This window comes from Lucilia sericata, unplaced genomic scaffold (assembly GCF_015586225.1).
Source record: "Lucilia sericata isolate MDLA Ls3-8-SP2 unplaced genomic scaffold, ASM1558622v1 Contig000113F_arrow, whole genome shotgun sequence".
Lineage (NCBI taxonomy): Eukaryota > Metazoa > Arthropoda > Insecta > Diptera > Calliphoridae > Lucilia > Lucilia sericata.
The window spans coordinates 84,468-99,893 of NW_023994145.1; the positions used below are offsets into that span (position 1 = coordinate 84,468).

The 15,426-nt window shown below is 31.0% G+C and overlaps 1 protein-coding gene across 4 annotated transcripts in view; it reads right to left on the minus strand.

Annotated features, from left to right (window-relative positions):
• Positions 1-431: 431 nt before the first annotated feature.
• Positions 432-15,426, minus strand: part of LOC119600419 (putative phospholipase B-like lamina ancestor) — a 44,347-nt gene continuing 29,352 nt past the window's right edge. For 3 of the 4 annotated variants that reach the window (XM_037950624.1, XM_037950625.1, XM_037950623.1), the window contains exons 2-5: positions 11,505-11,561; positions 3,356-4,332; positions 2,165-2,281; positions 432-2,093 (exon numbers count right to left, since the gene is read on the minus strand). In XM_037950624.1, the coding sequence (XP_037806552.1) occupies positions 482-1,843 (1,362 nt within the window). In that variant the 5' untranslated portion in view covers positions 1,844-2,093; positions 2,165-2,281; positions 3,356-4,332; positions 11,505-11,561 and the 3' untranslated portion in view covers positions 432-481. The remainder of the gene's footprint in view (positions 2,094-2,164; positions 2,282-3,355; positions 4,333-11,504; positions 11,562-15,426) is intronic. The other variant, XM_037950626.1, reaches the window with a different exon arrangement.

Sequence of the window (15,426 nt, forward strand, 5' to 3'; positions counted from 1 at the left end):
AATCAAAAATTCGCTAATTAAAAGATTAGTTTTGTATCACAATTAAAACTATTGACGAACACAATTTGTTGTTTACATTATTTGATTTGATTTAAGTTTTGGCAAATTTAACATTTAATACAATACAAATATAATTTACAAACAAACATTTTTATACTTTTTACTTTATACAATTTGGAAAATGCTTGAGAAACTATTTTTAAATAATTTACTATACAAAAGTTTCTTTTCTTTATCCAGTTTTATACACAAAATTTAATTTACAAGACAAAAACGTACGAAAAAAAGTTTTAAAATACAAAAAGAATTGCAGTTTAAAAAATTAAGAATAGAATGCAAAATATACAAAATTTTTCAATGAAAAGGGATTTAAATAAACTAAATGACGAAGAGCTTTTAAAACCCTAAGAAGAGTGATTATGGTGATGGTGTTTTATTGGAAATGATTGAGCACTACTTGTATAATAATTAAACTAATTTGCTACCACGCCCATTTGGGGGAAACTTTGCCAAAATTCCATTCATCTGGATGGCCAGCGTGTTCTATATCCGCCATATTGCTTTGAGCCGAAGACCATTTAAACGGTCCTATGCCCGACTGACGCATGGCCAAGGCTTTCATGTCATTTCTTACAGGTCTACGTTCTGTAATCATTTCTAATTCAGCCAATTCAGCAGCATCGTCTATGGTGACACTAAGACGATCATCCAATATGGATGAATTTATAGTGCCCTCAGACTGTGATGTTTCCTCGGTTATTGATCTAACCTGCATATGCTGCAGACGCATGAAGACGGGACCAGCAAAAGCATGATAATCGCTGACCCCCAAGCGGGCATTATAGGCAAATAGTTTGATATCAATGTTACCATAAGCCACCGAAGAATCCTCTCCCAGGAGATCTCCTCGAAAACCGTGAGTTCTTAAAAACTTGTCTACAGCCTCTAAGTTTGTCAGCTCCTCATTGTCTGAAGGTGTAAGATTAACGGGATAGGAACCACTTTCCACTTTACTAGCTTCTAAAATCTCCTCAAAATAGGGAGTACCATTAGCTAACCAGGCGGTGTTATTATCACTTAAGAATTGTTCGGTAACATCTTTCATATGTAAACGTCCCGGTAATTGTTCGGCAATCCATACCAGACCCTTGAAACGATTTAAACGTTCGGTAATGGCAGCCTCATCATTGGGATTTAATGCCACTGGTTTATCATCTAATTTCTCGTCCTCTTCCAAAGTTCTATATAAATTATCTAAAGGTCCTAGTTTATTTAAATCCACGGTAATCCATTGTTTCGAACCGGTGAAAGGATGTCGTGACATGGCCTTAGACCACGTTTTACGATTTTGCGCTATACGATTGGCGGCCATAACTCGTGCCGCTAAAGGCATGGCTTCATTTACATCCACCGTTTTCCACAAAGCTAAATTGTTATTTTTAATGCCCACACCAGCCACTATAGATTGAACTTGTCTTCCTTTTACCACATAGAAATCATCTGTGGAGGCCAAAATACCCGGATAACCGGTAAAAGTAATATCCACTCCCGGCACTGTATTAGTTCTTTGGTTGGGACCAAAATGATAATGGAACTTGTAGCGTTTTTGTATTCTCAACATAGAGGCATAACTGCCTGCGGTGCTGTGACCAAATAACAACTGCCAGGTGGGCGAATCATCGGCCTGAAAGATTTTCGTCAGCATAGTAGCACTGGGTAAGTTGAAATTTTTATCTGCCATCTCCGCCCCAGTTGCATCACCCTCTTCGGTGCGATTTACCCCTGCTACAACATAATTCTCATAGTAGATTCTCAAATCTTGTATATCGGCTGCCGAATTCATTAGTAGAAAGTCAGGAAATGGTATTTCTTCTTCCAGATCAGAACGTGCTCTCTTCGCCCCTTGTCTATAGCCAGTTTCCAGACCTTCCAATTGATTGAAGTACAAACTAATTTGATGCCAATAATGATCGTTTTCTTGTCTTAATACGGCATTCTCTTTAATTTTTACATAGTTCTCTGTTAATAGATCTCGCAGCCAGGTACAAAAGTTTTGGGCTTCTTCGTCACGTTCACAGGATGATTGGATGGTGCTGTAAGGATAATAAGAAAAATTTAGATTAAAGCGATTTATTAGAATTTCTTAAGAATTCGAGAAACTTACTTTAACCATTGATGATAAACCTGTTTCCAGGTTAAGGATCCTTCTATAATACCAGCACCATAGGCCTGTACCCAATCGGGAAACGTGCGTTGTGTCTCTATTTCGATTTGGGCCCAGCTATAAAAATAAAGTTTGATTATTAGAATCCAGATAAAACTTAGATTTATCTGACTATCTAACTATCTAATATCTATCTATCTATCTATCTATCTATCTATCTATCTATCTATCTATCTATCTATCTATCTATCTATCTATCTATCTATCTATCTATCTATCTATCTATCTATCTATCTATCTATCTATCTATCTATCTATCTATCTATCTATCTATCTATCTATCTATCTATCTATCTATCTATCTATCTATCTATCTATCTATCTATCTATCTATCTATCTATCTATCTATCTATCTATCTATCTATCTATCTATCTATCTATCTATCTATCTATCTATCTATCTATCTATCTATCTATCTATCTATCTATCTATCTATCTATCTATCTATCTATCTATCTATCTATCTATCTATCTATCTATCTATCTATCTATCTATCTATCTATCTATCTATCTATCTATCTATCTATCTATCTATCTATCTATCTATCTATCTATCTATCTATCTATCTATCTATCTATCTATCTATCTATCTATCTATCTATCTATCTATCTATCTATCTATCTATCTATCTATCTATCTATCTATCTATCTATCTATCTATCTATCTATCTATCTATCTATCTATCTATCTATCTATCTATCTATCTATCTATCTATCTATCTATCTATCTATCTATCTATCTATCTATCTATCTATCTATCTATCTATCTATCTATCTATCTATCTATCTATCTATCTATCTATCTATCTATCTATCTATCTATCTATCTATCTATCTATCTATCTATTTATCTATCTATTATCTATCTATTTATCTATCTATCTATCTATTTATCTATCTATCTATCTATCTATCTATCTATCTATCTATCTATCTATCTATCTATCTATCTATCTATCTATCTATCTATCTATCTATCTATCTATCTATCTATCTATCTATCTATCTATCTATCTATCTATCTATCTATCTATCTATCTATCTATCTATCTATCTATCTATCTATCTATCTATCTATCTATCTATCTATCTATCTATCTATCCATCTATTTTATCAAACTTACCCATTCTCATAGATGGAATCCTTATAACATATTCTAGCAGCACCTTTTGGAATGTTAAGAAGATCATTTTGTTGCTTCCAATACTCGATTTGGAAGCCAACTTTTTTTGTCCAAAATGCCGTAGCACAATAGGTACCATCATATTCTGGACGTTCGATGTAACTAATGAAGAAGGCACCAATCACTAGCAAACCAGCACCGATTAGAATGTACGTCCCAATGCGGGTCTTTTGCCATGATGCGCCAACAACTTTTAAAACTGTACCCGCCGTTTTGAAGCCGAAAATATAAACAAGAAACTCAAAAATTGCTCTCACGAGGAAACACTTACTCTTTTCTTCTCGTTTAAGAGTTGTGTTTCGAAATTATAAATAAATTCGAGTATTTACTCTAATTGAGCTGTTCGAAAGGAGATTCCGATCTATTTTTTTTTTGTACTAGTCCTTAGCGTTATTTCGAATAGTTCAAATCAGCTCTGGCAGCATATGAGTGTCCCTGGGCAGACAGGATTTTAGCGTTTGTATTGTCCTCAACTATAACGTACTGACCCGAGCAGCAGTAGTGGGTGTCTACTTTCTCTTTTAAAACGACCTTGTTGGTCATCGGAGAAAGTCTTTATAAGGGAATTTTGAATTGATGTTTTACTTTCTCAACTTCCCTTTTTAGATTTCCTTTGCTTTCTCTTCTTCTTTTAGTGATGTATTATTGTTGTTTCAAATTAGAGGGAGGGGGAGTTTTTTGATGATAGATTCGTTTAGATTTGCAATAAATTAATAAGTACTTTATTTCTGGAGGGTTTAGTTGTAGATAGATTTTGGAGTAGTATAAAATTCCTGTATTTAGTTGCTTATTAGAGTTATGTAGGAAAATTACTTAAAGGGTGTTTTTCTTTGGTGTTTTCAAGGCCAAAAATATTGTGTTTTAGTGTAGAAAAAAGTTTGTCTTTTGTCAGGAACGGATTTATTGTATAAATTTCCCTGTAAAGAGAAAAAAAAATGAGAATAAAGGAAATTAGTACAATTTTGAAAAGGTAGTTAACTAACCGAACTATGCACTGGGTACACTGAGAGAAAAAAAATACTTATTTTAAATCTTAAGCTGTTAAGAAAACAACCTTCTTTTCCGGCCCTTTGTCTAATATTAAATCAAAATCATAATATATGAAGTACTTTTTATGATTATTTCCTGATATTCTTTAAACATTTGATTTACAATTTTATTTAATTTTTTAACCGATAAAAGTCTATATAATTTATAAGCCCTACCTCAGTAATAGAATTATCTTAAAATTTTTAAGAAATTATTTTATTTATTTTGATTGTTTTATCATCAAACTGTCTAAAAACTGCAAATAGAAAACTGAAAATATAATCTTTTAGTCTACAGAATATTGTTGATTCGAGAAATATAATAAATTAAAACAAAAAAAAAATCCACATATCAACAAGGCAGGGCAGACATAAAGAATTCTTATCAAACCTAAGGGGAAATAACTAGAGAAAGATAATGAAAATGTGCGAATTTTTAAAGAAAATTCTTAAGAATTCGAAAAATTTTTATAGAGAATAAATATTTAAGAAATATTTAGGTTTTTATTATGAATCATTGTTAGTTTTCGCTTAATAGTTCTTTTGTTGTTGCTCTACAAAATATCAAAGTTTGGGGGGTTAATAAAATATAAATATATAATTTGTTTTTTATTATTTTTCTATAATTTAAAAGTTAATGTTGTATACTATTATATTATACAAAAAAGTTTTAAAATTTTTAGTTATAACTTATTTTTATTAGTGTTTTAAAAAAACAGTTTTTTGAAAATTTTCTTTAAATTTCTTTACTTTCAAAGAATTTTGTTTTTAAACCAACAAAAAAATTTTAATAAATGCTTTTTTTAACATTTCCTGTTGTAGCCCCAAAAATCTAACAATTATTAATAAAAAAATAAGCTAAATATTAAGAAAAAATCTTAAAAATAATTTCTTAGAAAAAAACACTTAATGAAATATTTCAATTGTTTATAATAATCTATATTTCTTTTCTTATTGTTGTTATTTTTTTTTAATATTTTCTTATTTCATTATGGAAAAATACTCTTAAGCAAAAAAAAAAAAAAAAAAAGTAATTGATTAAATAATAAATAATATTATTTATTAGAAAAAAGCATGTGTAAAAATATTTTTGCCATTTTCAGCAAAAGTTTAAAAAAAAAATTAAATTCTTTTAAAATTTTTATTATTTAAAACATTTGCGTTTTGCCAGTCATTAAAATACACTTATTATAAAATACATTCGTTCATACGCTTTTTATAATAAATTTTCGTTATTTTGTAATAAATTTTGATTTACAAATAACAAAAAAATATATCAATTGTTTTTTTCCTACAATTGTTTGCAAAATGATTTTTTTTGTTTGGAAAAATAAAACATTCATCATTAATTTATTGTTATTTGAAGAAATACTGTTATTATTTGTATGCGAAAAGTTTGTATTGAAATTAACCCTTTAAGGCTTAAGAAAAGAGTGAATTTACTTGCTTTAAAGAGAAGAAAACTAGACATAACGAGGCCGAATTAAAAATATGGACGAAAGAATCCCAAACATAATCTTGGATTAATAAAATTAAGGGTAGAACCACAAAGGTCGTATGGTGCTGACCCTAACGAGAGCAGGACGAGAAGCCTTTTCAATATGAGCAAGTCTGAGGTCAGTATGATGGTTATGGGCACAACTATAGAAAATTCGAAGTACAGATTCAGACAAGTGAAGAGGACAAGATGTCTAAGTGCTTAATGTGAATACCTGCCTTCACGGCCTTTTTTTACGGTGGTCTTTTTCATCCACTAGCTAGACTTGAGACGGTCTACCATGCGACCCTTAATCCTTCTATGAAGAACACAGGCCAATGAATCAGGATCCCTCTGTATGTCAGATAATATGACAAAGTATGTTGGAATTTCAAAAGTCAATTCGAACCCAATAATTGCCCCGACAAGTTGAGGGAACGGATCTCAAGCATAAATAGCGTAGCATCAACAAAATGCATCCTGTTGATATGACAACAGCACGGAGAACTTCCCTAAAGTAAGAGGTCTACTTAATCAGTACTAGTCTCCTCTCGGGCAGAGGAGTCTTTCCGGATCGTTCACCAACCTACATCAGTTCCATTCTTAGACCGTCTACGGAATGACAGCAAATAACTGAAAATTCCCCAACCTATACTGGCGCCTACTACGCGAAGAGTAAAATATACTCAAGTTCAGAAATCCAGCATAAGTTGCTCTGTCACATCACCCAGTGACATCTGGGTGATTGCTACACACCAAGATGAGGGTCTTTCATTAAGGAAACATGTCCCGGAGGGGGAGGGGATGTGAGTTTGTCATTCCGTTTGTAATTGCTACAATGTAATTTACCCTATAAAGTATATATATTCTGGGTCCTCATAGATAGCGGAGTCGATTAAGCAATCTCCGTCCGTCTGTCTATTGTCTGTCTGTCTATCTATCTATCTATCTATCTATCTATCTATCTATCTATCTATCTATCTATCTATCTATCTATCTATCTATCTATCTATCTATCTATCTATCTATCTATCTATCTATCTATCTATCTATCTATCTATCTATCTATCTATCTATCTATCTATCTATCTATCTATCTATCTATCTATCTATCTATCTATCTATCTATCTATCTATCTATCTATCTATCTATCTATCTATCTATCTATCTATCTATCTATCTATCTATCTATCTATCTATCTATCTATCTATCTATCTATCTATCTATCTATCTATCTATCTATCTATCTATCTATCTATCTATCTATCTATCTATCTATCTATCTATCTATCTATCTATCTATCTATCTATCTATCTATCTATCTATCTATCTATCTATCTATCTATCTATCTATCTATCTATCTATCTATCTATCTATCTATCTATCTATCTATCTATCTATCTATCTATCTATCTATCTATCTATCTATCTATCTATCTATCTATCTATCTATCTATCTATCTATCTATCTATCTATCTATCTATCTATCTATCTATCTATCTATCTATCTATCTATCTATCTATCTATCTATCTATCTATCTATCTATCTATCTATCTATCTATCTATCTATCTATCTTTCTATCTGTCCGTCTGTGTGTCTCCTTAAATCAATTTTCTGAAGACCCCAGATATCTTCGCGGTACAAATCTTCAATAATTCTGTCAGAAATGTTTGCGAGAAGTTTTCCATTTCCATCCACAAATAACCAAGATATGAGCAAAAATACGTGAGAACCTCTGAAAATTTCGGCACGAATATAGAACTCTTGCTTGTTAAAAACATTTTTATCCCACAATCCCTATTTGATCTCTTTAACCCTTAAAGGGTTAATCAATTGTTTAACCTGTATACGATTTGATTGTTTTTTAACATTTTTAATTTATTTTCTTTATCTATTTCCAATACAAACATTAAAATAACAATACAAAATTATTTCAATTTTCTTTCCATTCTCTTGTTTATAATTAAATTTAATTTTATTTGTTATTCTCGTTGTTGTTTTTTATTAATGTACAATTTCAAAAAATTTGTTTCCGTTTTGCATACTTCTGCTCCTCTGGTTTCGCAGCAGTAGGCTTTGACCATTGACTGGCCAGCCGTTTGAATACAAAAACAGATGTTATTATTTCGGATATCAAAGTGGTTTACAACAGATTTTTATAGGTTTATTATCATCTTGTATACCGTAACGTTTTGAATGACAAAAGGCGCTTTAAATGGTTCATAAAATAAGGTAATAAATTACGAATGCAGTTCTTAAATGGTTCAAAGTAAAAATTGTGTTAAATAAATAATTAACAAACGTAAATTTTCACAATATTTTCACAGATGCTGAGAAAGTAAAGTGAAGAAAAAAATTTAAATAAATGAAAATATTTCCATTTTTTCTAGAAGTTCAAAATATTGACCTAATTTCTAGAGTGCGTCAATTTTTGTTAATTTTAAATTATTAATTTATTCTACTAAATATTAACAATAATTTAATTATTATAGCAAATATTTTTAATAACCCCCCGGAGTTTGTTTTGAACATTTTAAATTTAACACACTTATAGAAAGTAAAAGAAAACAGATCCAGTTAAAAATATTTAGGAATACCCATATATATTTCCCTGTGGGCTATTAACTAACCCAGCAAGATTTTTCACCAAATGGTAAACATTATATTTTTAAAACGTGAACATGAGAATCTTATAAAAACAAACACGATTTTTTTATAAAAAGAAAAATTTCTATTATTTATAAAAAAAAATGTTTATGAAAGTAAAAGAATTTTCACAAAAATTACAATAATTTTCACGATATAAACAAATCAATATTTGAAAAAAATCTATAATTCATTTTCATAAAACAATAGATTAATATGGCAATTAATTTCAAATAAAAATTTAAAATAATTGCGTTTTAAATAAAAAAAATATTATATACAAATTATTGCTATTTTTACTACAATTTCTGTTGTTTTTCACATTAGAACTCATTCCTCTCTGCTCTTCTTTACAACAAATTAAAATTTCAAATTTGAAAATTGAAAATTGCCCATGTAAATAGAAAAAATGTAATGTAAACACAAAAATACTTGTGATCAACTCTGATGTTTATGAACATTTTGATGAGTTTGGTATTTTATTTATTATTTTATAATAGAAACAAAAATCGTTTTATAATTTCAAGTTTAAGGTGATTACTTTTATTATGAAACACATGTTTCAGCGGTCATAAACAATCTTCAAACAAATTTATTATTTAACCGACAATTGGAGGTACATTTGTGTGTTTCAAATAACTTTGGCGTAATGAGATTTAACATATGTATATATTTGATCTTATAGATTAAGATTTCAAAAATTGTAATTTTACAAAAAAAATTGCAAAAATAAAAACAATTTAACTTCTTTCTTTCAAATAGGACTGAACTAGAAGTAAAAAGAATTAAACTAGACTGAACTAGAACTGAACTGGAACTACTAGAACTGAACTAGAACTGAACTAGAACTGAACTAGAACTGAACTAGAACTGAACTAGAACTGAACTAGAACTGAACTAGAACTAAACTAGAACTGAACTAGAACTGAACTAGAACTGAACTAGAACTGAACTAGAACTGAACTAGAACTGAACTGACGACTAGAACTGAACTAGAACTGAACTAGAACTGAACTAGAACTGAACTAGAACTGAACTAGAACTGAACTAGAACTGAACTAGAACTAGAACTGAACTAGAACTGAACTAGAACTGAACTAGAACTGAACTAGAACTGAACTAGAACTGAACTAGAACTGAACTAGAACTGAACTAGAACTGAACTAGAACTGAACTAGAACTGAACTAACGAACTGAACTAAGAACTGAACTAGAACTGAACTAGAACTGAACCTAGAACTGACTAGAACTAGAACTGAACTAGAACTAGAACTGAACTAGAACAACTAGAACTACTGTACTAGAACTGAACTAGAACTGACACTAGAACTGAACTAGAACTGAACTAGAACTGAACTAGAACTGACTAAACTGAACTAGAACTGAACTAGAACTGAACTAGAACTGAACTAGAACTGAACTAGAACTGAACTAGAACTGAACTAGAACTGAACTAGAACTGAACTAGAACTGAACTAGAACTGAACTAGAACTGACTAGAACTGACTAGAACTGAACTAGAACTGAACTAGAACTGAACTAGAACTGAACTAGAACTGAACTAGAACTGAACTAGAACTGAACTAGAACTGAACTAGAACTGAACTAGAACTGAACTAGAACTGAACTAGAACTGAACTAGAACTGAACTAGAACTGAACTAGAACTGAACTAGAACTGAACTAGAACTGAACTAGCTGAACTAGAACTGAACTAGAACTGAACTAGAACTGAACTAGAACTGAACTAGAACTGAACTAGAACTGAACTAAACTAGAACTGAACTGGAACTGAACTAGAACTGAACCAGAACTGAACTCGAACTGAACTAGAACTGAACTAGAACTGAACTAGAACTGAACTAGAACTGAACTAGAACTGAACTAGAACTGAACTAGAACTGAACTAGAACTGAACTAGAACTGAACTAGACTGAACTAGAACTGAACTAGAACTGAACTAGAACTGAACTAGAACTGAACTAGAACTGAACTAGAACTGAACTAGAACTGAACTAGAACTGAACTAGAACTGAACTAGAACTGAACTAGAACTGAACTAGAATGAACTAGAATTGAACTAGAACTGAACTAGAACTGAACTAGAACTGAACTAGAACTGAACTAGAACTGAACTAGAACTGAACTAGAACTGAACTAGAACTGAACTAGAACTGAACTAGAACTGAACTAGAACTGAACTAGAACTGAACTAGAACTGAACTAGAACTGAACTAGAACTGAACTAGAACTGAACTAGAACTGAACTAGAACTGAACTAGAACTGAACTAGAACTGAACTAGAACTGAACTAGAACTGAACTAGAACTGAACTAGAACTGAACGAGAACTGAACTAGAACTGAAACTAGAACTGAACTAGAACTGAACTAGAACTGAACTAGAACCTGAACTAGAACTGAACTAGAACTGAACTAGAACTGAACTAGAACTGAACTAGAACTGAACTAGAACTGAACTAGAACTGAACTAGAACTGAACTAGAACCTGAACTAGAACTGAACTAGAAACCTGAAGAAACTAGAACTGAACTAAGCACTGAACTAGAACTGAACATAAACCTGAACTAGAACTGAACTAAGAACTGAACCTAGAACTGAACTAGAACTGAACTGAACTGAACTAGAAACTGACTAGAAACTGAACTAGAACTGAACTCAAACTGAACTAGAAACCTGAACTAGAACTGAACTAGAACTGAACTAGAACTGAACGCGAACTGAAACTAGAACTGAACTCGAACTGAACTAGAACGGAACTAGAACTGAACTAAGAACTGAACTTGACCTGAACTAGAACGAATGTTTCAGAAAAATTTCTAACAATTTCTAATTGATTTAAAGGATTTCGTTTAAATTTGATTTTGTAAATAAATTTGTTAATCGAAGTTATAACGATTTACAATTCCTACCTTTTAGTCCCGGGTTCAGGAGTTAAATTAAATTTCACAAGTCACCCCATTGAAATACTGCAAATAAAAAAATAATACATAACAAAATTAATTAAACTATTAAATATAGAAATATACGTAAAAAAAACAATTATATAAATAAATATTTATTATTTTTGTTTAGTCTACTATAAAATTAGAAAAAAAAATCCGCAGTAAATCACGCAAAATATTTTTTCATACAATTGATATAAAACATTTCCTCAAATTTCAATTCATATATAAAAAAACTATAAAGTTCCCTAAACACTTAAACTAATTAAAAAATTAATAAAAATCTCTAAAGTACGAAAAAAACTGTAACCAATTCCCATGTCAATAAAAAAGCCATAAAAACGGATAAAGTTTCTGAACATTAATAAACATATTATAAATGTTTATTTAGCAAATTTAATAATATGTACAGCAAAAAAAAATTGCAATGCAAAAAATTAACATAAGTTATACGACGTCTGATGGTATTTTGATCTCAAATCTACAGACACGACTTACAGACTGGCTACGTAGTAATCTAGATGCAGAACAAAGCGCACGCGCACAGTATAGATTTCAGCAAAAAAAGAATATAAACAAAAAAGTGATAATAATTTAAATGTTTATATTGAAGCTTGATTTAAACGAGATTTAAAACAAAAGGGGAAATATAATACCACTCAATTTAAAAATATCGTGGGAGGTCTAGGATTTAAATTTGCAAAAATCTTTATTAAATTACTAATAAATTGATTTCAATAATCCATACATTATGAAATTTATTTAATTAATGTCGGGATATGGCATATTGAAACCAATCCCGGCTCCCCAAAAATTATCCGAACGAGAATTTACGTTATAAATACTTGTTTTTTTAACCAAGTCCCACTACGGGGGATCATGATTACTCCTACACCAGTCATCACAAACTGTAACATTTATTTCCATAATTTCACAAACCAAATGAGAATTATAAAGTAAAAAGGACATCAAGAAAAATATTTAAGGATGAAATAATAGCGAAATATTAAAAAAAAAACAAAGAGGGTTTCGGAAAATCTATGTTAAAAAAATGCACCCCTTTTTGAGGAAAAAATAGCATTTTTTTCTTATTCCATTTTCCTCTTTATTTTCCTTTTGTCAAGGAAAAAAATTTAAATTTTTTTTATTACTGTTTTCTTCATTTTCCCTTTTGTTAAGGAAAAAAAAATCGAAATTTTTTTCATTCTTATTTTTTACATCTTCCCTTTTGTGTATGAAAAAAATTGGAAATTTTTTTTATTTTTTTTTCCACTTTTTTTCATTTTAACGGGGTAAATGTTACGTGCTGCAGAAAAAAAACTATTTGTGTCCATTAAAAATGATACAGAATAACGTGGTCAAAAGGAAATGGGTGAAAATTCTGCTAATTTAATGTGATAAATTTTCTTTTTATTACTTTCGCCCTCATGTTAAACAGAAGCTTTAACAAACAATTCACGAGTAAAAAAACATATCACAAATATAAATATCAAACCAATATGACTGCATCCTCACTTTGTAGTTTAATCGCAAAAGTGTTTCCTTTATTTTTAAATTGTTTATTGATGCCATAGAAACAGTTGCCACAAATCCTTGTATCATCCATTTTAATCAAACGGAATACATTTCAAATTGTCTACCAGTTGTTCAAATTCCACCTCCTACTCTAACTTTCACCACTCATCCAGAACTGAATTAGAAAAGAAGTAGAACACGACTATAACAGAACAAAAACATAACAAGAACAGAACTAGAGCGGAACTAGAATATAACTAAAACAGGACTAGAACTGAAATACAACAGAACTAGAACGGGACTAGAACAGAACTAGAACAGAAATAAAACAGAACTAGAACAGAACTAGAACAAAACTAGAACGGACTAGAACAAAACTAGAACGGACTAGAACAGATCAGAACAGAACTAGAACAGAACTAGAACAGAACTATAACAGAACTAGAACAGAACTATAACAGAACTAGAACAGAACTAGAACAGAACTAGAACAGAACTAAAACAGAACTAGAACAGAACTAGAACAGAACTAGAACAGAACTAGAACAGAACTAGAACAGAACTAGAACTAGAACAGAACAAGAACAGAACTAGAACTGAACTAGAACTGAACTAGAACTGAACTAGAACAGAACTAGAACAGAACTAGATCAGAACTAGATCAGAACTAGATCAGAACTAGATCAGAACTAGATCAGAACTAGAACAGAACTAGAACAGAACTAAAACAGAACTAGAACAGAATTAGAACTAGAACAGAACAGAACTAGAACAGAACTAGAACTGAACTAGAACTGAACTAGAACTGAACTAGAACTGAACTAGAACTGAACTAGAACTGAACTAGAACAGAACTAGAACTGAACTAGAACAGAACTAGAACAGAACTAGAACAGAACTAGAACAGAACTAGAACAGAACTAGAACAGAACTAGAACAGAACTAGAACAGAACTAGAACTAGAACAGAACTAGAACAGAACTAGAACAGAACTAGAACAGAACTAGAACAGAACTAGAACAGAACTAGAACAGAACTAGAACAGAACTAGAACAGAACTAGAACAGAACTAGAACAGAACTAGAACAGAACTAGAACAGAACTAGAACAGAACTAGAACAGAACTAGAACAGAACTAGAACAGAACTAGAACAGAACTAGAACAGAACTAGAACAGAACTAGAACAGAACTAGAACAGAACTAGAACAGAACTAGAACAGAACTAGAACAGAACTAGAACAGAACTAGAACAGAACTAGAACAGAACTAGAACAGAACTAGAACAGAACTAGAACAGAACTAGAACAGAACTAGAACTAGAACAGAACTAGAACAGAACTAGAACAGAACTAGAACAGAACTAGAACAGAACTAGAACAGAACTAGAACAGAACTAGAACAGAACTAGAACTAGAACTAGAACTAGAACAGAACTAGAACAGAACTAGAAAGAACTAGAACAGAACTAGAACAGAACTAGAACAGAACTAGAACAGAACTAGAACAGAACTAGAACAGAACTAGAACAGAACTAGAACAGAACTAGAACAGAACTAGAACAGAACTAGAACAGAACTAGAACTAGAACAGAACTAGAACTGAACTAGAACTGAACTAGAACTGAACTAGAACTGAACTAGAACTGAACTAGAACTGAACTAGAACTGAACTAGAACTGAACTAGAACTGAACTAGAACTGAACTAGAACTGAACTAGAACTGAACTAGAACTGAACTAGAACTGAACTAGAACTGAACTAGAACTGAACTAGAACTGAACTAGAACTGAACTAGAACTGAACTAGAACTGAACTAGAACTGAACTAGAACTGAACTAGAACTGAACTAGAACTGAACTAGAACTGAACTAGAACTGAACTAGAACTGAACTAGAACTGAACTAGAACTGAACTAGAACTGAACTAGAACTGAACTAGAACTGAACTAGAACTGAATTAGAACTGAACTAGAACTGAACTAGAATTGATTCCAATGCTTTAGAAGGACAGGTGTGGATGATGACAATTTTCGATATAATTTATTGGACCTTAAGTCGAATCGATTGCTGAACTAGTAAATTATTTCTTAACATGTTAGAATCAACAGTCGTCCCAAACAAATGTAGGGTATTTAATATTAATTTTAAACAAATCGTTTTTTTATGAATGAATTATTAATAGATTTAAAAATAAACTCATTCATAACTTTGTGTACAAAATGTTTACGTTTAAATTAGATTAAGACATAAAGTTTCCTTAAATTATCTAAAAAACTGGGTCATTTTTTTCCAAATTCAACTGACAGATGTTTGACCTTTTCTTTCTCACCAAAGGCCAAACAACATGGCCTTGTGTTAGTAGTAAAAAAAAGAAA